The 26600-nt window shown below is 38.7% G+C and overlaps 1 protein-coding gene and 1 long non-coding RNA gene across 3 annotated transcripts; both read right to left on the reverse strand.

Moving 5' to 3' along the window:
• Positions 1-200: 200 nt before the first annotated feature.
• Positions 201-10697, reverse strand: LOC133561367 (syntaxin-10-like). 2 transcript variants are annotated; one of them, XM_061914685.1, is made up of 9 exons: positions 10567-10697; positions 10127-10202; positions 5993-6086; positions 5511-5605; positions 5375-5437; positions 5158-5259; positions 2360-2466; positions 994-1088; positions 201-901 (listed from the first exon to the last, which is right to left on the reverse strand). In XM_061914685.1, exons 1-9 carry the CDS (start codon positions 10599-10601, stop codon positions 825-827), a joined length of 744 nt encoding a protein of 247 aa, XP_061770669.1. In that variant the 5' UTR covers positions 10602-10697; the 3' UTR covers positions 201-824. The 2 variants fall into 2 exon arrangements, with proteins under 2 accessions (XP_061770669.1, XP_061770676.1); XM_061914692.1 differs by lacking the exons at positions 5993-6086; positions 10127-10202; positions 10567-10697 and adding an exon at positions 5696-5986 and having other exon boundaries at positions 5511-5617.
• Positions 10698-19032: 8335 nt separating this feature from the next.
• LOC133561386 (uncharacterized) lies at positions 19033-25472 on the reverse strand. The gene is made up of 2 exons (XR_009808668.1): positions 22977-25472; positions 19033-19435 (listed from the first exon to the last, which is right to left on the reverse strand). It is a non-coding gene; the product is annotated as an uncharacterized LOC133561386 (long non-coding RNA).
• Positions 25473-26600: the final 1128 nt, after the last annotated feature.

Here is a 26600-nt window from a genome sequence, read left to right on the forward strand (position 1 = left end):
GCTACTTCCGGTACAGGCAAGGCTTTTTTATTAGCGGCCAAAAGTTGCGAACTTTATCATCGATGTTCTCTACTAAATCCTTTCAGCAAAAATATGGCAATATCGCGAAATGATCAAGTATGACACATAGAATGGACCTGCTATCCCCGTTTAAATAACAACATCTCATTTCAGTAGGCCTTTAATAAAATACAAGTTGATTTGTGAATGATTACACTTTTTTTTATTTATTATTCTTTATGATATTGCATCGTTTCAATATAATATAAAACACAGCTGAGCAAAAAAAATAAAACACTTTTTACATTAAAAACATTCAGACTTGGCAGTAAAATTTGGATAAAATACATTTGGTTGAGTTTTTGCTCTTTCAAAATATGTGAGATGTCAGCATGAGCTTCTGTACAAAATAATAAAAGCCAAAAAAAAAAAAAAATACAAATGTACAGTATTAAGTCACTTAAGCAATACCATTGTTCTCCAGCAGGAGGAGCGCTGGGCTTAACAACAGTGTGCTTCCTCCCAAGCAACAGCGTCCTGCCTAGCAACGGCTTGCAACATTCAGGAGGCTGCTGACGTCACGCCGACGCTATCAAATCGCCACGGTATATAAAAAAAGTTATTTTAAAACTTAAGTTTCAAAATAAAACAAGGAAACATCGAAATGTTTCGTAACGTTCAAAAGCGGGAAAAACACATCCCTGATTTCAATTGGCCGCCGCCTACTTTCCCACTGAGGTTTCCACGGCGACGAAAACCAGCCTGGGAGGCAACAAGACGGAGCGGAGGAGGGGGCGGAGTCCAGAGTTGAAAGGTCACCGGCATCAGAGAGCGAAGAAGAGGATGAGGACGACGACGAGGACGGCCGCCAGCATGCCGATGGCGCACCACTGGCGACGGCCTGCGGGCGCCACAGGAAGTTGTCGGGATCAACTCACGTTGCCGTGGTAACAGCGACAGTGTGTGTGTGTGTGTGTGTGTGTGTGTACGTACTGCTGGTCATGTGAGAGACCTTCTCCAGCTTCTTGAGGACAGAGTCCATGCGAGACGACGTCTGGTCCATCTCGTCCCCAAAGTCTCCCAAAATACTGCAAGTACGTCACAAAGTGAGAAGACCATTTCCTGCACCCTTTCAAAACAAGGGCTTTCATTTCCTGCCGTTTTTCCTTTTTAGTCCATAAAATAAAAAAGTTATGGTCAGTTATTCAATGACGTAATAACTCATCATCGTTATTATATTTCAAACATATATTTTCTGGTATTAGGACTTTATTAAAATTATAACGTGTTATCAAATTAACCATTTTTTCCTCTTAATTTGATCAAAGATAGCTGAGACCTACTTCCTGTTTCCATCTACAGCACTAGGCCTTCTGGGTAATGTAGTGCACAAACACTATACAAGGAGCCTTTGCTGGCATTTCTTTCAGTAATCATAATTGTTTATAAAATTATACATACATATAGTTTTCTACAACAAAATTCATGTATTTCTTCTACTTCTCCAAATTTTGTCGCGTTCTACCTTCCACATTTTTCAACCAATTCAAACTGTTCCAACTTCAAACTGTTCAGCCTATTCGGAAATTGCGGGCTTTCCATTGAAAAATTGTAAAAATTCCCAGAATTCCCATTTAAAATGAATTGGCCATTTTTCAAACTTTCACCACTTCCACATTTTTCAACCTATTCATTCCATTCCACCATCGTGGAAATTCAAACTAACCTTTTTCCAAGTTAAAAAAAATTCCAGGATTTTCCAGGAGTCCTGGTTTTCATAAGCCCTATTTCCACCCGTTTTTCTGGCGACTACTCTTCCCACATTTTTCTACCCACTTCAACCATTCCATTGTCAAAACATTCCTCTTAATCAGGACAAAGAATAAAGTGTTTTTTTAACTGGAAAAAATTCCAGTTTTCCCGAAATTCCCTAATACCATTTAGTATTACGGAACATTTGACATTTCTTGACTGATTTGAAAAATGTCATCCACCATTTCAACTCATTCAGACCATTCAAGTTTGTTACCATTTTCCGGAAAAAAATCCTGCTTTTTCACGAAATTCCCACAATTTTGGGAAATTCCCATTGAAATCAAAGGGACATTTTTTTAAAATTCCACAATTCCCACATTTTTCATCTGATTCACTGTTCCAACTTCAAAATACTCAGCCTGTTCAGGGATTGTGTGCTCTACTTCAAGAATTCTAAAACAATTCCCAGATTTCCCATAATTCCTTTTTTTTCCTTCCATTTTCCTCATTCAAAACTCTCTCTCAATTTTACTGGTGGATTATTTGACTTTGTGGTATCAGAACACTGAATCAAAGTATTGTTCATGCGTAGGAGGAGACTTACACGGCCTGCTGGTCCAGTTCATCTCCAATACGTCCTGACATGTCTTTGAGGACTCGGATGCTTCCAGACACCAGCTCCAGATGATCGTCCTGCTCCTGCATGATCAGCTGCACACACACATTTAGTTTCAAGAGTTAACTCATGTGATTAATCACAACAAAATAATCGCTTATAAACACGGATTAATGATACCATTCATTTTTGAGCGCACATGCTCCTCCACTTGAAAGTTTAAAAAACTCCCAACCAAACCACCACACACAGACTAAGCAACACTCTTGTAGTGCTGCAATTAATCCTAATTCAAAAGTGCGATTCATCAGATTACAAAATAAAATGGTTCAACAGCAGCTGTGTAAACACTTTTAAACTGTCAAACCATTCAAATATTTAATCACATTCTTTCTATGAATAATTTCATACACTTCTTTCTTTAAAAAAAATCATATTGTTTTGTGTAGAGATGTCCGATAATGTTTTTTTGCCGATATCCGATATTGTCCAACTCTTACTTACCGATTCCTATATCAACCGATACCGATATATGCAGTCGTGGAATGAACACATTATTATGCCTAATTTTGTTGTGATGCCCGGCTGGATGCATTAAACCATGTAACAAGGTTTTCCAAACCATGGAATTTGGGACAGGCTCTCCCTGAGAGAGCATGAGGAGGTTGAGGTGGGGGTTAGCGGGGGTTGTATATTGTATCGTACCAGAATAGTTAGTGCTGCAAGGGTTTCTGGGTATTTCTTCTGTTGTGTTTATGTTGTGTTACGGTGCGTATGTTCTCCCGAAAGGTGTTTGTCCTTCTTGTTTGGTGTGGGTTCACAGTGTGGCGCATATTTGTAACAGTGTTAAAGTTGTTTGTACTGCCACCCTCAGTGTGACCTGTGTGGCTGTTGACCAAGTATGTCTTGCATTCGCTGGTGTGTGTGAAAAGCCGTAGATATTATGTGATAGGCCGGCACTGTCTGGGTGGAAATAGGAAGAAATTGGGGAGAATGGTTGCCCCCGGAGAGGCAATGAAATTCGTGAGTCTCCCGGGAAATCAGGAGGGTTGGCAAGAATAACTGGGAGATGCAACTGCTCTGTACTTCTCCTTATGTCCGTGTACAACTCCGTACAGCGGCGTTTTAAAATGTCATTAATTTTACTTTTTGAAACCGATACCGATAATTTCCAATATTACATTTTAAAGCAGGGGTCACCAACGCGGTGCCCGCGGGCACCAGGTAGCGCTGGCCTGTTCTAAAAATAGCTCTAATAGCCGCACTTACCAGAGAGCTGCCTCTATTTTTTATTTTATGTATTTATTTACTAGCAAGCTGGTCTCGCTTTGCTTGATAAGAGAGACAAAACTCAAATAGAATTTGAAAATCCAAGAAATATTTTAAAGACTTGGTCTTCACTTGTTTAAATACATTCATTTATTTTTTTACTTTGCTTCTTATAACTTTCAGAAAGACAATTTTAGAGAAAAAATACAACCTTAAAAATGATTTTAGGATTTTAAAACACATATACATTTTTACCTTTTAAATTCCTTCCTCTTCTTTCCTGACAATTTAAATCAATGTTCAAGTAAATTTATTTTTTTTATTGTAAAGAATAATGAATACATTTTAATTTAATTCTTCATTTTAGCTTCTGTTTTTTCGACGAAGAATATTTGTGAAATATTTATTCAAACTTATTATGATTAAAATAAAAAAAAAATATCCTGGCAAATCTAGAAAATCTGTAAAATCTAATTTAAATCTTATTTCAAAGTCGTTTGAATTTCTTTAAAAATTTTTGTTCTGGAAAATCTAGAAGAAAGAATGATTTGTCTTTGTTAGAAATATAGCTTGGTCCAATTTGTTGTATATTCTAACAAAGTGCATATTGGATTTTAACCTATTTAAAACATGTCACCAAAATTCTAAAATTAACCTTAATCTGGAGAAATAACTAATTATGTTCCATAAATTATTTTTTCATTTTTTTCCCTGTTTTCTCCTCCTTTAAACCGTTCAATTAAGTGTTTTTTTCATCATTTATTTTCTACAAAAAACCTTCCATAAAAGGAAAAAAAATGTACGACGGAATGACAAACAGAAATACCCATTTATTTATATATGTAGATTTATTTATTAAAGGTAAATTGAGCAAATTGGCTATTTATGGCAATTTATTTAAACTGGTAGCCCTTCACATCAATCAGTACCCAAAAAAAAGCTCTTGGTTTCAAAAAGGTTGGAGAACCCTGTTTTAAAGCATTTATGGGCCGATAATAAAGGCAGTCCAATATAATCGGACATTTCTAGTTTTGTATATCAGTGCTTTGTATTTCATTTACTTACTTCTTAGTAAAAGATTCCGTGACCTAATATAGTCTGTTTATTAACACGCTATCAGTGTAGAAATACATTTTGCTACTCATCCAGACGTCATCAGCCTAATTTATATCAACAACCGGAACTGTGGAATGCGGTGGAAACACAAACCACACACTTCTCCAGGAACACATGGTTCCTGAACGTTTGGTGGAAAAGGGCCTAAGGACCTGTTTCGCTAATTGGAGAGCTAGTTTCCGCAGCAAGCGGGTCCATGACCATGACTTCTGTTTTCTTTGACCAGCCGTTTTACTGCCATGTTACAAACAGCATTGGGAAACAATAAATAAACATTTATACAATATGTATGTGTAAATAAATAATTTCACAACATATATATCTGCGAATTATAGTCGGTGCGGCCAATATATTTTGCTAAAAAAGATGATCATGTGACCTCCACACTACTTTTGTGTTACCTGCTGCTGTTCCTGCTGATCTTGGAGGTATCTGGAGTTGTTCGACACCAAATGGGCCTCCAGACCCGTCGACCTGTCAGGGGCCGATGCAGCCAGCAGGGCCTGAGAACAACAAAAAAAGTTTGCGTTTTTGTTCCTGCAGACATTTACTTCCTGTGTGGACGCAATTGGCCATATATGGACTCGGGGAATAGGAATGTGTTCAGCTTGCACGGACCTCCTTGTTCTTCTTCTCCGCCTGAGCCACGGCTGCTGGACTGGACAGGTGGTCCTTCATCTCCTGTCGAGGACAACATCAGAACCGAGGTCAGGATCCGAGCGGGTCCGTTTGCACGACAGTGAGCCAACTTCACCTGCACGGACTTCCTGGTTTGCTCCACAAAGCCTCTCCTCTCCCGAAGCTCATCTTCGCCTAAACGGAACTTCCCCGGATTGGACTCCACGATACCTGAGCCGGGTGCTCAAGAACCAAACGAGGTTGCCGTTATTCTCCCTATTGCAGCGCCAACATACCACGTTACATCTCGCTGATTCTAACTTTTTGGTGCTGACATGTTTTAGTTCTGGAAGGTTCCACTTTATTGTGTACTGTCTCTTTAAGAAGGCGTCACACGTCTTCTGGGGTCAAACTTAAGTACCACTACCAATCACGCTATGTTTATCGGGATCCCTCACCAACTAGAAAACGGCGCGTAAAAGCTCGCCGAGAAGAAAGAAACACACTGTAGTGAAGAGCCCGAGGGGGGCTGGCTATTTCCTGGAAGAGCGGGGGAACAAAGTGCGTGTTTGTTGTGAAAACAAAGCGTGTGACGCTCATGCTGAAGATTAAGGATACTGATGGTCTCGCTCAGGTCCTCCAGGTCCCAGTCGATGGCTCGCAGACAGTTGCGCAACTCGTTGGTGCTCCAGTCCAGCTCGTCGCGACTCACCTGTCCGTCAGAGGAAAACACAAACAAGAAAAATGTATGCTAGACAACATGCAGCGTGTAGCCAATCGTGCGGTTTCCCTCCAGCCGTTTATGGCGACCTGCTAGATCCTAACTTTGACCTTCTTGTAGATTCATTGGTGGCAATTGTAAAATAGTACCATATTTTTGGGACTATAAGGCACACTTAAAATCCTTTAATTACATACACACACACTGTACGTATACATTCACTGTACACACATACATATACAAGTACACTCATGCACATAATCACGTTTCATCAAACATATACACTACCGTTCAAAAGTTTGGGGTCACTCTGGTTAGAGCCTGTTTGTGCTGTCCTCTGAAGGGAGTAGTACACACCGTTGTAGGAAATCTTCAATTTCTTGCATAGTATAGCCTTCATTTCTAAGAACAAGAATAGACTGTCGAGTTTCAGATGAAAGTTCTCTTTTTCTGGCCATTTTGAGCGTTTAATTGACCACACAAATGTGATGCTCCAGAAACACAATCTGCTCAAAGGAAGGTCAGTTTTGTAGCTTCTGTAACGAGCTAAACTGTTTTCAGATGTGTGAACATAATTGCACAAGGGTTTTCTAATCATCAATTAGCCTTCTGAGCCAATGAGCAAACACATTGTACCATTAGAACACTGGAGTGATAGTTGCTGGAAATGAGCCTCTGTACACCTATGTAGATATTGCACCAAAAACCAGACATTTGCAGCTAGAATAGTCATTTACCACATTAGCAATGTATAGAGTGTATTTCTTTGAAGTTAAGACTAGTTTGAAGTTATCTTCATTGAAAAGTACAGTGCTTTTCCTTCAAAAATAAGGACATTTCAATGTGATCCCAAACTTTTGAACGGTAGTGTATTAGTGTTGTTGCCCTAGGGGAAACTGGGTAACACATGGCACACTGACAAAGCTTAAAGGCCTACTGAAATGAGATGTTCTTATTCAAACGGGGATAGCAGGTCCATTCTATGTGTCATACTTGATCATTTCGCGATATAGCCATATTTTTGCCGAAAGGATTTAGTAGAGAACATCCACGATAAAGTTCGCAGCTTTTGGTCGCTAATAAAAAAAGTCTTGCCTGTACCGGATGTAGCAGACGATGTGCGCGTGACGTCACGGGTTGTGGAGCTCCTCACATCTGACCATTGTTTACAATCATGGCCACCAGCAGCGAGAGCGATTCAGACAGAGAAAGCGACGATTTCCCCATTAATTTGAGTGAGCCTTTAGCATCCTCTACGATCTGTCGTCACATCCGCTTTTCCTCCAAACAAACAGCGTGCCGGCCCAGTCACATAATATATGCGGCTTTTACACACACACAAACAAGTGAATGCAAAGCAAACTTGGTCAACAGTGGTTAATATATGTATATATATATATATATATATATATATATATAAGAAATACTTGACTTTCAGTGAATTCTAGCTATATATATATATTGATGGTATTATATATATATATATATATATATATATATATATATATATATATACAGTATATGTATATATATATTATATATATATATCATATATATAAATAAAAAAATACTTGAATTTCAGTGTTCATTTATTTACACATATACACACACATTACACTCATTGTTGAGTTAAGGGTTGAATTGTCCATCTTTGTTCTATTTATCTGTCACTATTTTTCTAACCAAATGCATGCATAGCTAGACTCTCTGGCGGTGGTGTCAGAGAAGAAGTCCAGCAAAACTCCTAGCCATTATGGACAACACCTTCCACCCACTACACTCGGACTTTGCGGAGGGAATGAGCACGTTCAGTGGAAGGCTCAGACTCCCAAAATGTAACATGGAACGACACAGGAAGTCCTTCATACCGACAGCCATCAGACTGTATAATGCGTATGTTCCTTGACTGCACTTAAATGTAGAATATATATAGAATATATTTTATTCATATATTATATTGTAATATATGTTATATATTATATTGTTTATTATTATCATTGTTTATTGTGAGCCAACTGTGGTGCTGAATTTCCCTCAGGGATCAATAAAGTACATTCTATTCTACATTATTTATACATATACACACACATTACACTCATCAACTCATTGTTGAGTTAAGGGTTGAATTGTCCATCTTTGTTCTATTCTCTGTCACTATTTTTCTAACCATATGCATGCATAGCTAGACTCTCTGGCGGTAGTGTCCGAGAAGAAGTCCAGCAAAACTCCTAGCCATTACGGACAACACCTTCCACCCACTACACTCGGACTTTACGGAGAGAATGAGCACGTTCAGTGGAAGGCTCAGACTCCCAAAATGTAACATGGAACGACACAGGAAGTCCTTCATACCGACAGCCATCAGACTGTATAATGCATATGTTCCTTGACTGCACTTAAATGTAGAATATATATAGAATATATTTATATTATTCACATATTATATTGTAATATATGTTATATATTATATTATTTATTATTATCATTGTTTATTGTGAGCGAACTGTGGTGCTGAATTTCCCCCAGAGATCAATAAAGTACATTCTATTCCAGGGGTGCCCACACTTTTTCTGCAGGCGAGCTACTTTTCAATTGACCAACTCGAGGGGATCTACCTCATTTATATATATCATTTATATTTATTTATTTATGAAAGACACATTTTTGTAAACAAGTTAAATGTGTTTAATGATAATACAAGCATGTGTAACACATATAGATGTCTTTCTTTCACAAAGACAAGAATATAAGTTGGTGTATTACCTGATTCTGATGACTTGCATTGATTGGAATCAGACAGTAATGATGATAACGCCCACATTTTCAAATGGAGGAGAAAAAAAGTTGTCCTTTCTGTACAATACCACATGAAAGTGGTTGGTTTTTGGCATCTAATTCATCCAGCTTCCATACACTTTACAAGAAAAACATTGGCGGCAAATTCCGTAGCTTGCTTGATTGACATTCACGGCACCCGAGGGTCTTGTGAGATGACGCTGGCTGCTGCCAGTTCATTATTATGAAAAAATGACAGAGAGGAAGGCGAGAAACACTTTTTATTTCAACAGACTTTCGCGCCGTCCCTTCCGTCAAAACTCTAAAGGCCGACTGCACATTTCCTATCTTCACAATAAAAGCCCTGCTTCATGCTGCCTGCGCTAACAAAATAAGAGTCTCGAAAAGTTGGCGTGCACAAGTGATGTGCACGCCAGCTTTCTGAGGGATCGCTTGTGCACGCCAGTTTTCCGAGACTCTGTATTTAGTTAGAGCAGGCAGCATGAAGCAGGGCTTTTATTGTGAAGATAGGAAATGTGCAGTCGGCCTTTAGAGTTTTGACGGAAGGTACGGCGCGAGAGTCTGTTGAAATAAAAAGTGTTTCTCGCCTTCCTCTCGGTCATATTTTCATAATAATGATCTTGCAGCAGCCAGCGTCATCTCACAAGACCCTCCGGTACCGTGAATGTCATTTAAGTGACGTCTTGGTGAAGATTGATGATCACTAATTTTTAGGTCTATTTTTTTTAAAAGCCTGGCTGGAAATCGACTGACACACCCCCCGCGGTCGACTGGTAGCTCGCGATCGACGTAATTGGCACCCCTGTTCTATTCTATATACAGTGGACGGCAGTATTGTCCTGTTTAAGAGTGTCACAAGTTCATAACATCAGCATAGAGCTGGAGGGAGCGTGGCCTCCAGCTCCGCCTGAATTTCGGGAGAACATTTGTCCCGGGAGAGGTGCTGAATTTCGGGAGTCTCCCGGAAAAACCCGGGAGGGTTGGCAAGTATGACAGTGGTTGAAAAACACTGCACTACACCGTGCCGCCCCTGCCCCCCAACACCTTCCCCCAAAAATGCGTGGGGTTCGAATCCCGGGAATGATAGATAGATAGATATATAGTACTTTATTGATTCCTTCAGGAGAGTTTCTTCAGGAAAATTAAAATTCCAGCTGCAGTGTACAGTTGAGATCAACTTAAATAAAGTAAAAAGTAAATAATGGGGGTTTGTCACGTGTGTGCGATGTACTCACCTGAGTTCCATCCTGCAGTAGCTCCTCCCACCTGTCGAACAGGCCGCGAGCACGCGCAGTGGCCTTCTGCACCTCCCTGCACACGCATGCGCACAAACACGCACGCACGAGCACAGACACACAGTCTTTCTTCAGTTATCGGTACAAGAAAAAAAAAAAAGAACCAAATGTGAAACAAACAGTAGATGTAAAAAAAAAAGTAAATAAAAGGAAGATTAGACGGAGTCAAAGTGACTTTTTGTTTGCTGGACACAAACTAAACGTGCACGCGCAGGTAGCATCCTAGCTAGCTCGCCATTCACTTAACTCCATTGACACAAACGTTGGTGTTTGGCTGCCGCAGCGGCTCGCCGAGTGAGAGAGACGACAAACATTTAAATGCCCGCGTTGAATTAATGCTCCGGAATCCGTTTTAAAACATGTTTTAATGAACTTCTTACCCTTTCACGACGAAAAACGGGTCCTCCAGCGACATGGCGCTTCCGGGTACGTCACGCGCCTGCGCAATGGTAGACGTGAGGCGTTCAGGTGTCTGCGTAAACCAGGGGTGTCCAAACTTTTTCCACTGAGGGCTGCACACGGAAAAATTAAAGCATGTGGGGGCTATTTTCTTCTTCTTCTTCTTCTTTTGTTTTTATGGCGGTTGGCAAGCAACCTTCTGGTGTGCATTACCGCCACCTACTGTAATGGAGTGTGGACCGAGGTGGATCCCTACTCTATATTCTTTTACTTAACCCAGTGTTTTTTAAATATGTGTATATTGCTTTATATCCTATGTTTTCTGAATGCAATCCTAATATATCTCCCACTTCTAACCTAATATTTTCTTTTGCTAACTTATTTTCCAGTATTTCTCTTTCTCTATTATATTTCCTACATTGTATTAAGACATGGTCAACATTTTCTATCTGGTGGCAAAAATCACACAGCCCTGTAGTATGTTTGCCTATCAATTTTAGTGAACTATTTAGATATGTATGCCCTAATCTCATTCTAGTCATAATGTCTTCTTCCTTCCTATTTCTACCCCCTCCTCTCATTACACCTACTTTCCTCTGGACTTTGTAAAACTCTCTACCTTTTGTTTCCTTATTCCAATTATCCTGCCACTTTTTATTGTGTTCTATCTTAATTATGCTCTTCACTTCTTCTTTACTGTGCTTCATCTCCATGTTTACTTCTGTTTTAGTGGTTGCTTGTTTTGCGTATCTATCAGCTAACTCATTTCCCTCAACTCCTACATGAGCAGGAACCCAGAGAAATGTTACCACACCTCCCGCTTTATTTATTCTGTAGATTGCCTGAACTATTTCATAAACTATATCTAGTCTTGTTTCTGATGTTATGTTTTTTATGCTCGTCAATGCACTGCTGGAGTCCGAGCACACGACTACTTTCCTAGCTTTGTTTTCCTCTATCCAGTTAACTGCCATATAAATTGCTACCAATTCCCCCGTAAAAACAGATAGTTTATCACTAATTCTTTTATTCAACACTATATTTCTCTGTGGGATAACTGCAGCAGCTCCTACTTTACTATTTATAGTTTTTGATGCATCTGTGTATATCATAATATTATCAAAAAACATTTCCTCAATCCGTTGTTCTATTTGGTAACTATTTAAATGTCTATTCTTCAGTAACTGCATGTCTACCTTTGGGTTTTCATACATCCACGGTGGTATTGCAGGAATTGGTACTGTAGGGCTCACTTTAATATCGTCAATTTGTGTTTTTTTACATATATCTCCTATTATCCACCCAAAACTATTCATTTTTTTCTTCCCTTTTTCTTGGCAATTTGTTAGCACTTGACGGGTTGGATGTCCTTGCTTGGATCCTTTTAAGTTTGCCCAATAAACTGCTGAGAGTTGATCTCTCCTCATGTCCAAAGGTTTTTCATTCATTTCTACTTGTAATGCTGCCACTGGAGTAGATTTAGTAGCTCCACAACATAATCTTAACGCCTGCGACTGGATCCGGTATATTTTCTCAAGTAGAGTTTTTGAAGCAGATCGATAAATAATGCATCCGTAGTCGATAACAGACCGAATTAAAGTGATATATATTGTTTTCAATGTTAACCTATCAGCCCCCCAATCTTTACCCCTCAAAGCCCTCATTATATTTAACACCTTTTTACTTTTCTCCATTATCTTGCTGATGTGGGTTGACCAGTTAATATTTTTATCAAACCATATTCCTAAATATTTAAAAACTTGTACCTCTTCTATGTTTTCTCCATAGAGTTTTATTTGGAGCTTGTTTTGTATTTTCCTCTTCGTAAAATGTATGACTTTTGTCTTTCCAACAGAGAATCTTAAACCCCAAGCCGTCCCCCAGTCTTGAACATTATTTACCGCTTTTTGAATCTTCTTTTCTATATAATTTGTATTTCTACCTCTCTTCCACATCACTCCATCATCAGCAAACAATGCCACCTCCACTAACCCTTCCACTTCACTAAAAACTTCATTTATCATGATGGAAAATAGTACTGGACTTATTATACTCCCTTGTGGGGTCCCATTTTCCACTTTGTATTCTCTACTATATTCATTTTCTATCTTTACTAATAATGTTCTACTTGTTAAAAAGTCTTTTATCCATCTGTACATTCTTCCTCTAATCCCAATCCTATTTAGTTTCATCAGCAACCCCTGTTTCCACAACATATCATACGCTTTCTCTATGTCAAAAAATACCGCAATTATACTTTCTTTATTTATTTGTCCCTTTCTAATTTCCTCTTCCAGCTGCACTGCTGGGTCATTTGTGCTTCTTGCTTTGCGAAAACCACTTTGGTAGTTTTTTATAATTTCTTTTGACTCTAAATAATATATTAATCTTTCATTAATCATTTTTTCCATTACTTTGCCCAAATTTGAGGTCAATGCAATCGGCCTATAATTTCCTGCCTCTTCCGGATCTTTCCCTGGCTTGCATATTGGAATTATTACAGCTGTTTTCCACTCATCTGGTAATTTTCCTTCTTCATATATCCTATTATATAATTTCAAGACCACTTCTTTGCCGATGCTACCTAAATTTTTGATCATTTGATAACTCACCAGGTCTTTCCCTGCCGTCGTATTTTTAACTTTTTTTAAAATTCGAACCATTTCATCCAAAGAAAATGTCATATCCACAGTGTTGATAAAACTATTATCGTTGTCTTCCTTCATTTCCTCAATATTTACACTAATTGTTTCTTCTCTCTTTTGTTTTTCTACATTTTTCAAATTATCATTACTGTGCACTTTAACAAAGGTTTTTGCTAAAAGTTCTGCTTTTTCTTTATTTCCTACCACACTCCGCATTCCATCTTTCATCACATGATTTTTATGTTCTTTTCTGAGCCCTGACATTCTCTTGATCATTCCCCACACCTGGCTTAAAGGAGTAGTTCTATTTAGTGTTTCACAAAAAGTTCTCCAATGGTGTTTTCTTGTTTTTTTAATAACATACCTTACTCTAGCTTGATGCCTTTTATACTGGATCATGTCTTGGAAATTATGTGTTCTTCTCAATATTCTAAATGCTCTATTCCGTTCTTGTATTGCATCTGTGCACTCTTGTGTCCACCACGGCACTATCTTCCTTCTTCTCCCTATACTATTCCTTGGTATGCTCTGTTCGGCTGCTTCTATTATGCACTTTGTAATATCTGTATTTAATTGTTCAATATCTTGATTTATATCTACTTCCTTTAAAGTTATGTCGGTAATTTCCCTAAATTTCTCCCAGTCACCATGATTATACTTCCATCTTCCTTCTATCCTAGTGCTTTCTGTCCTATGATTTATGTTTATGTGAATGACGATTGGATAGTGATCACTTCCCATTGTGCTGTATTTATTTACTTCCCACTCCACCTTTCCTGCTAACCCTTGTGACACTAGTGTTAAATCTATTGCTGTTTCTTTACCCGTGACGACATCTAACCTTGTTCCCGACCCATCATTCACACACACCAGTTCTTTTTCCTCCAAAAGTGCTTCCAATGTATCCCCATTCCAGTCATCCCTTTCACCCCACATTGTGCTATGTGCATTAAAGTCACCACACCAAATAATATTGCCACTCCAGTGCTCCATTATTGTTTCTAGTTGGTGAATTTCTAATTTCTTGCATGGGTTATAGAAGTTTAGTACTTTGTATCTTTCTTTATTATTCCATACTTCTACTCCTACTATCTCTAGTTCTTGTTTTACTTTTAATATTGAATAATGCATATCTTCCTTAATAAATATGGCACATCCTCCTCCTTGCCCATCATTCCTATCTTTACGTATCGTTATATATCCTTTTATTATAAAGTTTAATTTTGGCTTCAGCCATGTTTCTTGAATACATATTATATGTGGTTTATTTTTCATATTATTAATATATCCCTTTAATTCCTGTCCGTTTGCTATCAGACTTCTGGCATTCCACTGAACAATTAACATGGCGTTGGATTGTGGTAACATGACTCGGTCTCGTCTACTCTCTGTAGCTCACCTTGCACCTGTTCCCAGGATAATTCTTTTAAATTTAAAAACTTTGCTGCTGCTTTGACAATTATTTTGATTTTCTCAGTCTTGTTTCTAGCCTGTTCTGTACAATTTATTACATAAGCCAGGAATACAACTAGTTTATCCATGGAAATTCCTGTATTTGCTGCCTCTTGTTTTTTATTTCTTGAACTATTTTCACTTCTGTCCTGTTCTGCACTTTCTTGATTTCTTATTTTAACTGCCTCTGCATAAGTAATATTTCGTTCAACTCTGATTTGCTGTACTTCTGTTGCCTGTTTTCTTATGATGCAGCCCCCATACGCTGCTGTGTGATTCCCGCCACAATTACAACACTTGACCTGTTCATTTTCTCCACATTGTCCATATTCATGCTCCCCTCCACACCTTCCACATCTCATTTTAGCATGACACACACTAGCTATGTGCCCATAGCGTTGGCACTTGAAACAACGTACTGGGGGTGGCACGTAAGCTCTAACATAGAAGCTTAGATACCCAATCATGATTCTCTCTGGTAGGACCTCCTCTGCAAATTGCACTAGCACAGATTCGCTCTCAGTCTTTTCACCGTTCCTAAATGCCATCAATCTTTTCATCGTAGTGACAGTTCCTCCTTTTATTTCTCTTTTCAGATCATCTAAATTTTCTCCTCTTGGGATTCCTGTCACGACTCCTCTTGCCCCCTTCCGTTCTCCCACTTCGATTTTTTCCTTTATTATTTTGTTGCACAGTTTTTGCAATCGCATTGCTTTGTTCTTTTGCTCTCCATTTTTGCATTTAATCAACAGCCGTCCGTCCCTGAGCACCTTCGCTATCTCCACCTCTCCAATGTCCTTCTTTAATCCCTTAACCAGAGTCATCAAACTAATGTCATTCATATCTTGGTTTGACTTAAATGTATAAATGATCTTATATTCATCCATCATAACCCTTTTCCTCTTATCAACCTCTTCATCGTCTTCATGCACTCTTTTAGTACTCGCCTTTCCTTCACTCCCTCCTCTCCCCTTCTTTCCTCTCTCCACTCTAGTCCTATCCATTTCCATACTATCCTCATACATCCCGTCACTATCCCCTTCCATCTCGATCCAGTCACAAAACAGCTTATGCTCAACCGCCAAAACAGATTTAGATACTCTCGCCGCCGCCAAATTCACTCCAAATGTTTGGTAGTTCCGCGTCTCTCCTCGTCTCCTCCAGCCAGGCCAGCCTCTCTGCACTTTCTTTCTGCCACGTCTGGGGGCTATTTTTCAAACCATAACAAAATATATGTATTTTTAAAATGTATTTTACCTTTAGGGGTCCCGGGACCATAAGGGGTCTCAGTTAATAAATTCTTAAAAAATAGGTGAAATTTGTATAATTTTTAGTTTAACGCCTACAGTAAATCTCTATATCAGCTTAAAAAAAAAAAAGGTTTTATGGCTTTTTTGTCAAAAACATCTTTGTTTTTTAATAGTAAAACTGAAATTTGCAGTATTTAATAATTAGAGCCCTAAAAGATCAATAATGCAAGACACCATTGATTTTAATTAATCATTATTTTTTTAGTAATCACAGTAAAAAGATAAATAAAATCCCAATAAATATATTTGGGATCCAAAAGGTGCACCACTCATAAAGTGATACATTTTTATTATTTTTTTTCTTTACTTTCAACACTTAAATTACGAGATCAACTTCAGATATGTCTGTCCATTTTAAGTTTGAACTATGATTTTGTTTGTTTTATGCTCTTTTGTCAAAGAAAATGTTGATTTTTTTTTGTATGGCAACCACACAATATGTGCAATATTTTCCATATAAAAATATTTGAAATAATTGGAGCATTGAATAAGTCAATAGTTTATTTTCATTGTTTTTTTAATAGCAATGGCAAAAAAATAATAATAATAATATAGACAAAAGAAGAAAAAAAACAGCCTGTCTGGCAGCTTTGTGTCAACATTGCAACTTTTTTTTTTTTTTTTAGTTAGATTTCACCTACATTCCACTTTTTTTTAATTTTTGCAATAGAATTTCCAGAATGTGTGGCGGGCCGGTAAATAATTAGCTGCACTTTGGACACTCCTGGCGTAACCATTCCAAACCTTTTTTTATTTTCACACGCCCCATAAATATTCATTCAGTTTTACCTGAAGGAAAGTTTGTTTTTGTACTTAAAAAATCGTTTTTTAAATGAAAGAAAATAAGTGCTTAAATAATTAAGCGTTCAACTCCACCCTAAACAACATTTTCAATTGATGAATGCACAGCTTTTGTTTATATAAAACTGTTTGTTTATTTGGTTGACCACTGACAGAAGAAATAATAAATAAACTAAAAATAAACAATTGTTTTAATACTTGCAAATCGTTTTTGTTTTTTTTAAATGTAGATAATTTCTTTTATACTAATAGAGCGTTATTTTAATTGAGAAAATGTGTTTTCTTGCTTGCAAATTGTTTTTTTATACTTGCAAATCTATTTTTACTTGAAGAAAGTAGTTTTTTATTTGTAAAAAAAAATGTATCTGCAAAAATCTTTTTATTGGCAAATATTTTGTTCATCTAAAATATCTTTTTTTTTTATTAGCAAATTCTTTACTTGCAAATACTTTATTTCCAGAGCCTATCTCAGCTACAATCGGGCGGAAGGCGGGGTACACCCTGGACAAGTCTCCACCTCATCGCAGGTGAGGTGGCGACTTGTATATATTGGTAGCCTATAGCAATAATTTAATTACCTATAATTAATTTAATTATAGGTAACTAAATTAATTAATTTAATTAATAATCCTCAATTACTTGCGAATCATTTATTTAACTATTTGAAAAAAATCCATCCATCTTCTTCCTTCTTCTTCTTAGTTCGGGTCGGGTCGCGGGGGCAGCAGCCTAAGCAGGGAAGCCCAGAGTTCCTTCTCCCCAGTTACTTCGCCCAGCTCCTCCAGGGGGATCCCGAGGCGTTCCCAGGCCAGCTGGGAGACATAGTCTTCCTAACATGTCCTGAGTCTTCCCCGTGGCCTCCTGCCAGTCGGACGAGCAGATGTCCGAACCTCCTCATTTGGCTCCTCTCAATGTTTTTATTGGCAATTATTTAGTTTATCTAAAATAACTTATTTTTGTATTTGCAAAAATTATTTTTAATTTAATAATTCTCAATCACTTGCGAATCGTTTAACTCTTTAAAAAATAAAATAATTGTAAACGAAAATATTTTTTTTGTATTTCTAGAATTTTTTTATTTATTTATTTATTTTTTAAATGCGAATCGTTAAGCGTAAATAAACACATGTATACTGTTTTTGGAGTTTTGCCAGCAATTTCACTCCACACGCTCCATAAGAGTAAGTAAGAAATTATTACACTATTTCCTATGCATTTGATCATTATAAAAAATTTTACGTACCGTTTATGTTCTGTATTTTTTTAATCGTATTTTTAGAATGTGCTGTGGGGCCGTTAAAAGATTCCCTGCGGGCCGCTAATGACCTCCGGGCCGCGCTTTGGACATCCCTGCTGTAAAGCGTCTTTGAGTACTCTGAAAAAATGCCATACAAAATAAAATGTATTATTATTATTATTATTATTATTATAAAAAAAAAAAGAAGAAGAAAAGAAGGCGGTTCAGAGACGTGACTGGAACAGTTTGTACATGAGGCGTTGCCACGGTAACAACACAACATGCCTCCATAGTCTCCCCATAGATAGATAGATAGATAGATAGATAGATAGATAGATAGATAGATAGATAGATAGATGGAAAAAAAAAGATGCATGCTCAGCAAACCCCTCCCTGTCCGTGTCCACCCATTTGCGGCCTCCATTTGTCCCGCCCTCATCCTGTCTCCGGTTCTCCCTTCCTTCCTTCCTGTCCTCATCCTGCCCCCCCCCCTCTACCCCCCCATCCTGTGTAAGTTCACAGGCCTCTTTTGTGAGACTGTTGGCGGTGAAACAAAGTTGGTAATGAGACTTTTAAAAAAATATATATTTAAAGGCCTACTGAAATGAGATGTTCTTATTTAAACGGGGATAGCAGGTCCATTCTATGTGTCATACTTGATCATTTCGCGATATTGCCATATTTTTGCTGAAAGGATTTATAGAGAACAAGTTCGCAACTTTTGGTCGCTAATAAAAAAAAGCCTTGCCTGTACCGGAAGTAGCAGACGATGTGCGCGTGACTTCACGGGTTGTGGAGCTCCTCACATCTGAACATTGTTTACAATCATGGCCACCAGCAGCGAGAGCGATTCGGAGCGAAAAAAAAACGACAATTTCCCTATTAATTTGAGCGAGGATGAAAGATTTGTGGATGAGGAAAGTTAGAGTGAAGCATTAAGAAAAAAAGGAAAGGCGGCAGTGGGACAGTTTCAGATGTAATTAGACACATTTACTAGGATAGTTCTGGTTGATTGATTGATACTTTTATTAGTAGTTTGCACAGTACAGTACATATTCCGTACAATTGACCACTAAATGGTAACACCCGAATAAGTTTTTCAACTTGTTTAAGTCGGGGTCCACGTTAATCAATTCATTGAAGATCCCTTATCTGCTTATTGTTTTAAAAGTGTTTTAGTGAGATTGTAAAGTCATACCTGAAAGTCGGATGGCTGCGGTGAACGCCAGTGTCTCTGAGAGAAGCCGAGCAGCCAAGATGACAGCTGCCTTTTTGAGCTGCAGTAGGAGGAGGTATAATCCACCGATATCTCCGGTAAGAGCCGACTTAATATCACAATTTTCCCATCCAAAACCATGCTGGTTGACGTAGAGAAACGTGTTCGCTTGACCGCTCCGTGTTAAAGCTTCACAACAAACAAAGAAATACCGGCTGTGTTTCGGTTGCTAAAGGCAGCTGCAATCCACCGCTTTCCACCAACAGCATTCTTCTTTGACGTCTCCATTATTAAGTGAACAAATTGCAAAAGATTCAGCAACACAGATGTCCAAATTATTGTGTAATTATGTGGTGCTGGGCTAATATGTCCCCTCCAACCAATAACGTCACAAACACGCGTCAACATCCCGCAACATTTTCAACAAGAAACTCCGCGGGAAATTTAAAATTGTAATTTAGTAAACTAAAAAGGCCGTATTGGCATGTGTTGCAATTTTAATATTTCATCATTGATATATAAACTATCAGACTGGGTTTCAGTAGGCCTTTAACTTCCTGGTAGTCTATAGCTAACTTCCTAGTAGCCTATAGCTAACTGCCTAGTAGCCTATAGTTAACTTCCTGGTAGCCTATAGTTAACTTCCTGGTAGCCTATAGTTAACTTCCTGGTTGCCTATAGCTAACTTCCTGGCAGTGTCACGTCAAATTTCTTCCCCCTTCAAAAACCTTCCCCCCGGAAGCCCGTCCAATGCCTGAAGGATCCCAATGAGAGCGGAACAATACCAAGTTATATGACTCTTAAGGGTTACAGCTGCAAAATTAGCGAAGCAAAAAATAGATTGAAAGGTTAGCATGCTGGAATGCTAATATTTTTTCCTCACCGTTATTTTTCACCACTTCCAATCAAGCCAATTATAATGCTTTTAAAACAGGCAGTTGTGTGGGCTGCTTTAAGGTCCTTCCACCCTCATTGGGGTCCTTCAAGCATTAACGCCAAATGTCTTCCGGGGAAGAAATTTGGCGTGACAGCCTTTCACTTCCTGGTAACCTATAGCTAACTTCCTAGTAGCCTATAGTTAACTTCCTGTTAACCTATAGTTAACTTCCTTGTTGCCTATATCTAACTTCCTGGCAGCCTATAGGTAACTTCCTGGTAGCCTATAGCTAGCTTCCTGGTAGCCTATAGCTAACTTCCTGGTTGCCTATAGCTAACTTCCTGGTAGCCTATAACCAACTTCTTGGTTGTATTGCTAACTTCCTTGTAGTATATTGCTAACTTCTTGGTAGCCTATAGTTAACTTCCTGGTAGCCAATAGCTAACTTCCTAGTAGCCGATAGTTAACTTCCTGGTAGCACTGCTAGCTTCCTAGTAACCTTTAGATAACTTCTTGGTAGCCTATAGTTAACTTCCTGGTAGCACTGCTAACTTCCTAGTAACCTTTAGATAACTTCTTGGTAGCCTATAGTTAACTTCCTGGTAGCCTATAGCTGTCACGCCAAATTTCTTCCCCCCTACAACCCCCCCCCCCCCCCCCCCATTTACTTCCGGGGTCATGATTTATACAGACGTTTTGTTAACGCTATATTATATAAATATAACGCTATATTATAAAAATACAGGCGTTTTGTTAACGCTATATTATAAAAAAAATTTAAAAACTATTTACAAACACAAGCTATGGGATGACACATTTACTTACGGGGTCACGTTTCCTCTTATGTCATCCCATAGCTTGTGTTTGTAAATTGTTTTTTAAATTTTTTTTATAATATAGCGTTAACAAAACGTCTGTATTTTTATAATATAGCGTTATATTTTTATAATATAGCGTTATCTTTTTATAATATAGCGTTATCTTTTTATAATATAGCATTATATTTTATAATATAGCGTTAACAAAACGTCTGTATTAATCAGGACCCCTGAAGTAAATTTGGCGTGACAGTAGCCTATTGCTAACTTCCTGGTAGCCAATAGCTAACTTCTTGGTAGCCTGTAGCTAACTTCTTGGTAGTGTCACACCAAATTTCTTCCCTCTACAAAGCCCCCCCCATTTACTTCCGGGGTCATGATTAAAACAATTTAAAACAATTTACAAACACAAGCTATGGGATGACGTAAGAGGAAACGTGAGGAAACGTGACCCCGGAAGTAAATGTGTCATCCCATAACTTGTGTTTGTAAATTGTTTTTTGAATTTTATTTTTTTAAATATAGCGTTAACAAAACGTCTGTATTTTTATAACATAGCGTTATATTTTTATAATATAGCGTTAACAAAACGTCTGTATTAATCATGGCCCCGGAAGTAAATGGGGGGGAAGGTTTTTGTAGGGGGGGGAAGAAATTTGGCGTGACAGCAGCCTATAGCCAACTTCCTGGTAGCCTATAGCTAACTTCCTGGTAGCCTGTCGCTAACTTCCTGGTAGCCTATAGTTAACTTCCTTGTTGCCTATAGCTAACTTCCTGGCAGCCTATAGGTAACTTCCTGGTAGCCTATAGCTAACTTCCTAGTAGCCTATAGTTAACTTCCTGGTAGCCTATAGTTAACTTCCTTGTTGCCTATAGCTAACTTCCTGGCAACCTATAGGTAACTTCCTGGTAGCCTATAGCTAACTTCCTGGTAGCCTATAGCTAACTTCCTTGTTGCCTATAGCTAACTTCCTGGCAGCCTATAGGTAACTTCCTGGTAGCCTATAGCTAACTTCCTGATAGCCTATAGTTAACTTACTTGTTGCCTACAGCTAACTTCTTGGTAGCCTATAGTTAACTTCCTGATAGACTATAGTTAACTTCCTTGTTGCCTACAGCTAACTTCTTGGTAGCCTATAGTTAACTTCCTGGTAGCCTATAGCTAACTTCCTAGTAGCCTATCGTTAACTTCCTGGTAGCACTGCTAACTTCCTAGTAGCCTTTAGGTAAACTTCTTGGTAGCCTATAGCTAACTTCTTGGTAATGGGATGACGTAAGAGGAAACGTGACCCCGGAAGTAAATGCGTCATCCCATAGTTTGTGTTTGTAAATTGTTTTTTTATGTTTTATAATATTGCGTTAACAAAACCTCTGTATTTTTATAAAATAGCGTTATATTTTTATAATATAGCGTTAACAAAACGTCTGTATAAATCATGACCCCGGAAGTAAATGGGGGGGGGGAAGGTTTTTGTAGGGGGGAAGAAATTTTGCGTGACAGTAGCCTTTAGCCAACTTTCTGGTAGCCTATAGCTAACTTCCTGGTAGCCTATAGCTAACTTCCTGGTAGCGTGTAGCTAACTTCCTGGTAGCATTGCTAACTTCCTGGTAGCCTATAGCTATCTTATGTGTCGGTCAATTTATCTGTATATTTTAATACAGACTGTTTGTCTTCAATTGTTTGATAAAAAAAATTATATAAATAATTAAAAAAATTTTTTTAAATATGATGTGATATATTGATATTTCCAGACATGTTTGTATTATTTTTTAATTCAGAGTACTTTCCTATTGGATTTGATTTTATGTGTTTGTTGTCATTTATGTGCTTGTAGCGTTTGGACCATTGACCATAAGGACACAAAGTGTGCGTGTGTGTGTGTGTGTGTGTGCGTGTGTGTGTGTGTGTGTGTGTGTGTGTGTGTGTGTGTGTGTGTGTGTGTGTGTGTGTGTGTGTGTGTGTGTGTGTGTACAAAATAAGCTCCAGGATAACAGTGTTGTTGTTTAGAAATAGAGGAGAGTGTGACCCTTTTACCTCGCGGTGCCTTCAAGTGCTCCTTGTATAGATGACCTACTTTCCGTCAGCGTTCCATAAGCTGCTTTTCGCCGATCACGACCAATCAAAAAAAAACCACACGAGCGAATGTCGAATAACGACAACAAAAGAAGCTATATTTAGATGCGGCGCGATAATTGCGGCTGCAATTAGCCGGGCTCACGTCGCATTTAAATATAAAACAATAACAATAGGTGTGGTGACGTCACACACACTCCAGGGGGTGAAAAATAAAAACATTGTGGAGTGTGTTTGGGTCAAAGATGGCCGCCGACGCGAGGGCAAACATGCACAAACACACACATGCACATTCCTCGCCAAGCCAGTTGGCCTCAGGCGGAGGCAGTGCGGCGACGCACACTGGCACGGCGTTGCCGTGGTAACCGGTCGGGCGGCGGCATGTAGCGAGGTCACGGCTGCTTGTCTTATAAAAGCACGCAATCATGCCAGGGCTTCATCGGCGTGAAGACTAACAGAGAACAAACATGTGACTCAAGCACACGGAGGGTTTTCAGGAAGCGTCTTTTATAACCGTTTACCCTAGGGGCGTGTCAACTTTTGCCACTGAAAACTCAAATTTTGGTATTTTTAACATTCGAAACCAATAAAATATATTATTATTATTTATTTTTTTCCTTTAGGGCTCCCGTCAAGTTTAGTCCCGGGGACCGGGAAGGGTCGCGGTCATAAATATTAGAAGAATTAAGTCATATATTAATTGTGATGCCTAAATCTATGGATCAACTTCAGACCTGTCGATATAATTTTTTTTTTTTTTTTTTAATGTTGTATTTATTTGAAAGAAAACCCTGTTTTTCATGGCAGAAACACGTAATATGCAACCTTTTCCCACCAAAAAAATGTCAAAGTGGAAAATTTGATGTGTAGTAATTGGAGCCTAAAATAGGTTGATAATTCAAAGCAACATTTGTTTTGATTCTTTTTTTTTACTCTTTTTTTTGGAGCAATTACTTTATTATTTTTAAACGCCACTAAGCATTTCACGGATCCACAAAGGCACCACTCAAAAGGTGCTAAAAATAAGTATTTATTTATACATTCGTACTTTCCAAGCTTGAATCTCCTGATCAACTTCCGATCTGTTGATATTACGTTTTTGTTTTTTTAAATATTTTTTAAAACAAATATCTTTTTTCTTTCTTTTTTCATGCCAAAAACTAGAATTATGCAACATCCCTCCACCTCCCCCCAAAAAAACAAAAAAACAATTCAAAGTGGAATATTTAATATGAAGTAATTGGAGAAAATTGGCCCTAGTGTGTGATTGTCTATCTGTGTTGGACCTGCGATGAGGTGGCGACTTGTCCAGGGTGTACACCGCCTTCCACCTGTATGCAGCTGAGATCGGCTCCAGCACCCCTCACGACCCCGAAAGGGACAAGTTGTAGGAAAATGGATGGATGGATGGAGCCTTAAATTGATCAATTGTTCAAAACAACATTTACAGTGATTCTTTGTTGTTGTTGTTTGTTTTTTCTAAATGTCACTAAAATTCTCAGGGATCCAAAAGGACACCACTCATAAAGTGTTAAAAATATGTAATATATTATTATTTTTATTTTTATTTTTTTTAACTTTAAATCAGGGGTCTCAAACTCAATTTACCTGGGGGCCACTGGATGCAGAAACTGGGTGAAAAGATTTCTTAAAAAATCAAACGTGCACTTTTTAATGAATTCACCTTCTTTGAATGGATTTCCCGCCCTAGCAACATACTTGCCAACTCTCGCGATCTTTCCGGTAAACACCCGAGTATCAGTGCCCCTCCCGACAATCTCCCGGGGCAATTATTCTCTCGATTTTCACCCGGACAACAATATTAAAGGTGTGCCGTGATGGCACTGCCTTTACCGTCCTTTACAACCTGCCTTCTCGTCCGTTTCTCCACCATATTGTATGAGACTTTTGCAGTTCGACGGAAGTGACTGCAAGACATACTTGATCAACAGCCACACAGGTCACACTGAGGGTGGCCGTATAAACAACTTTAACACTGTTACAAATATGCGCCACACTGTGAACCCACACCAAACAAGATTGACAAACACATTTTGGCAGAACATCCGCACCGTAACACAAAATAAACACAACATAACAAATACCCAGAATCCCATGCAGCCCTAACTCTTCCGGGCTACAATATTCACCCCCGCCCCCTATTGTAGCCCGGACGAGTTAGGGCTGCATTGGATTGCATGTCTTGCAGTCTCTCACTGCGTCTACTGGAGCCAAATACAACATGGGGCTGGGCTGCCATGTTGTTTGTACAGGTTGTAGAGGACGTTAAAGGCAGTGACTCCACACTGCCCCCTTAATATTGTTATTAGGGTGAAAATCAGGAGGATTATTATCCCGGCAGGGGCACTGAAAATTGGGAGTCTCTTGGAAAAATCGAGGTTTTACAAGTATGATGCTGCAAAGCGCCATTCATGTGAAGCTCGCGGGCCGCACCAACATTAAATTCTCATATTAAGGTGCGGGCCGCAAAATAACGTCTCGCGGGCCGCGTGTTTGAGACCCCTGCTTTAAATGCTTGAATCTCCTGATTAACTTAAGATCTGTCAATATAAAGAGTTTTTTTTTAATGCACTTTATATAAAAAAAATAATGTTTTTTTAATGGCAAAAACTATTTATGCAAATTCCCCTCCCCAATAAAAAAAATATATATTTTAAATAATTGGAGCCTTATATAGGTCAATAAATCCTAACATTCTTTTTATGATTCTTTATACTTTTAAATAAGTAAATAAGACCCAAAACGCACTCACTCAAAAAACTATTGAAAAATAAGTCATACATTATTTTATTTTTTTTACTTTCAACACTTAATTCTTTAGACCAATTTCCGATTTTAAGTCTCACCTTAAAACTCATCTGTATACTCTAGCCTTTAAATAGACCTCCTTTTTAGACCAGTTGATCTGCCTCTTCTTTTCTTTCTCCTATGTCCCCCCCTCCCTTGTGGAGGGGGTCCGGTCCGATGACCATGGATGAAGTACTGGCTGTCCAGAGTCGAGACCCAGGATGGACCGCTCGTCGGGACCCAGGATGGACCGCTCGCCTGTATCGGTTAGGGACGTCTCTACGCTGCTGATCCGCTTGAGATGGTTTCCTGTGGACGGGACTCTCGCTGCTGTCTTGGATCCGCTTGAACTGAACTCTCGCGGCTGTGTTGGAGCCACTATGGATTGAACTTTCACAGTATCATGTTGGACCCGCTCGACATCCATTGCTTTCGGTCCCTTAGAGAGGGGGGGGGGGGGGGGGGGGGAGTTGCCCACATCTGAGGTCCTCTCCAAGGTTTCTCATAGTCAGCATTGTCACTGGCGTCCCACTGGATGTGAATTCTCCCTGCCCACTGGGTGTGAGTTTTCCTTGCCCTTTTGTGGGTTCTTCCGAGGATGTTGTAGTCGTAATGATTTGTGCAGTCCTTTGAGACATTTGTGATTTGGGGCTATATAAATAAACATTGATTGATTGAAATAAGACCCAAAACGCACTCACTCAAAGAACTATTGAAAAATAAGTCATACATTATTTTATTTTTTTACTTTCAACACTTAATTCTTTAGACCAATTT

Source organism: Nerophis ophidion, linkage group LG01 (assembly GCF_033978795.1).
Source record: "Nerophis ophidion isolate RoL-2023_Sa linkage group LG01, RoL_Noph_v1.0, whole genome shotgun sequence".
Taxonomy (NCBI): domain Eukaryota; kingdom Metazoa; phylum Chordata; class Actinopteri; order Syngnathiformes; family Syngnathidae; genus Nerophis; species Nerophis ophidion.

Excerpts from the sequence above, each read along its gene's own strand:
- LOC133561367 (XM_061914685.1), bottom strand. The coding sequence starts at position 10,601 with ATGTCGCTGGAGGACCCGTTTTTCGTCGTGAAAGG. Across the intron at positions 1,089-2,359 it reads GAACTGGACCAGCAGGCCGT|TATTTTGGGAGACTTTGGGG; the intron begins GTAAGTCTCCTC and ends ACGTACTTGCAG. Across the intron at positions 902-993 it reads GGTCTCTCACATGACCAGCA|GCCGTCGCCAGTGGTGCGCC; the intron begins GTACGTACACAC and ends TGGCGCCCGCAG.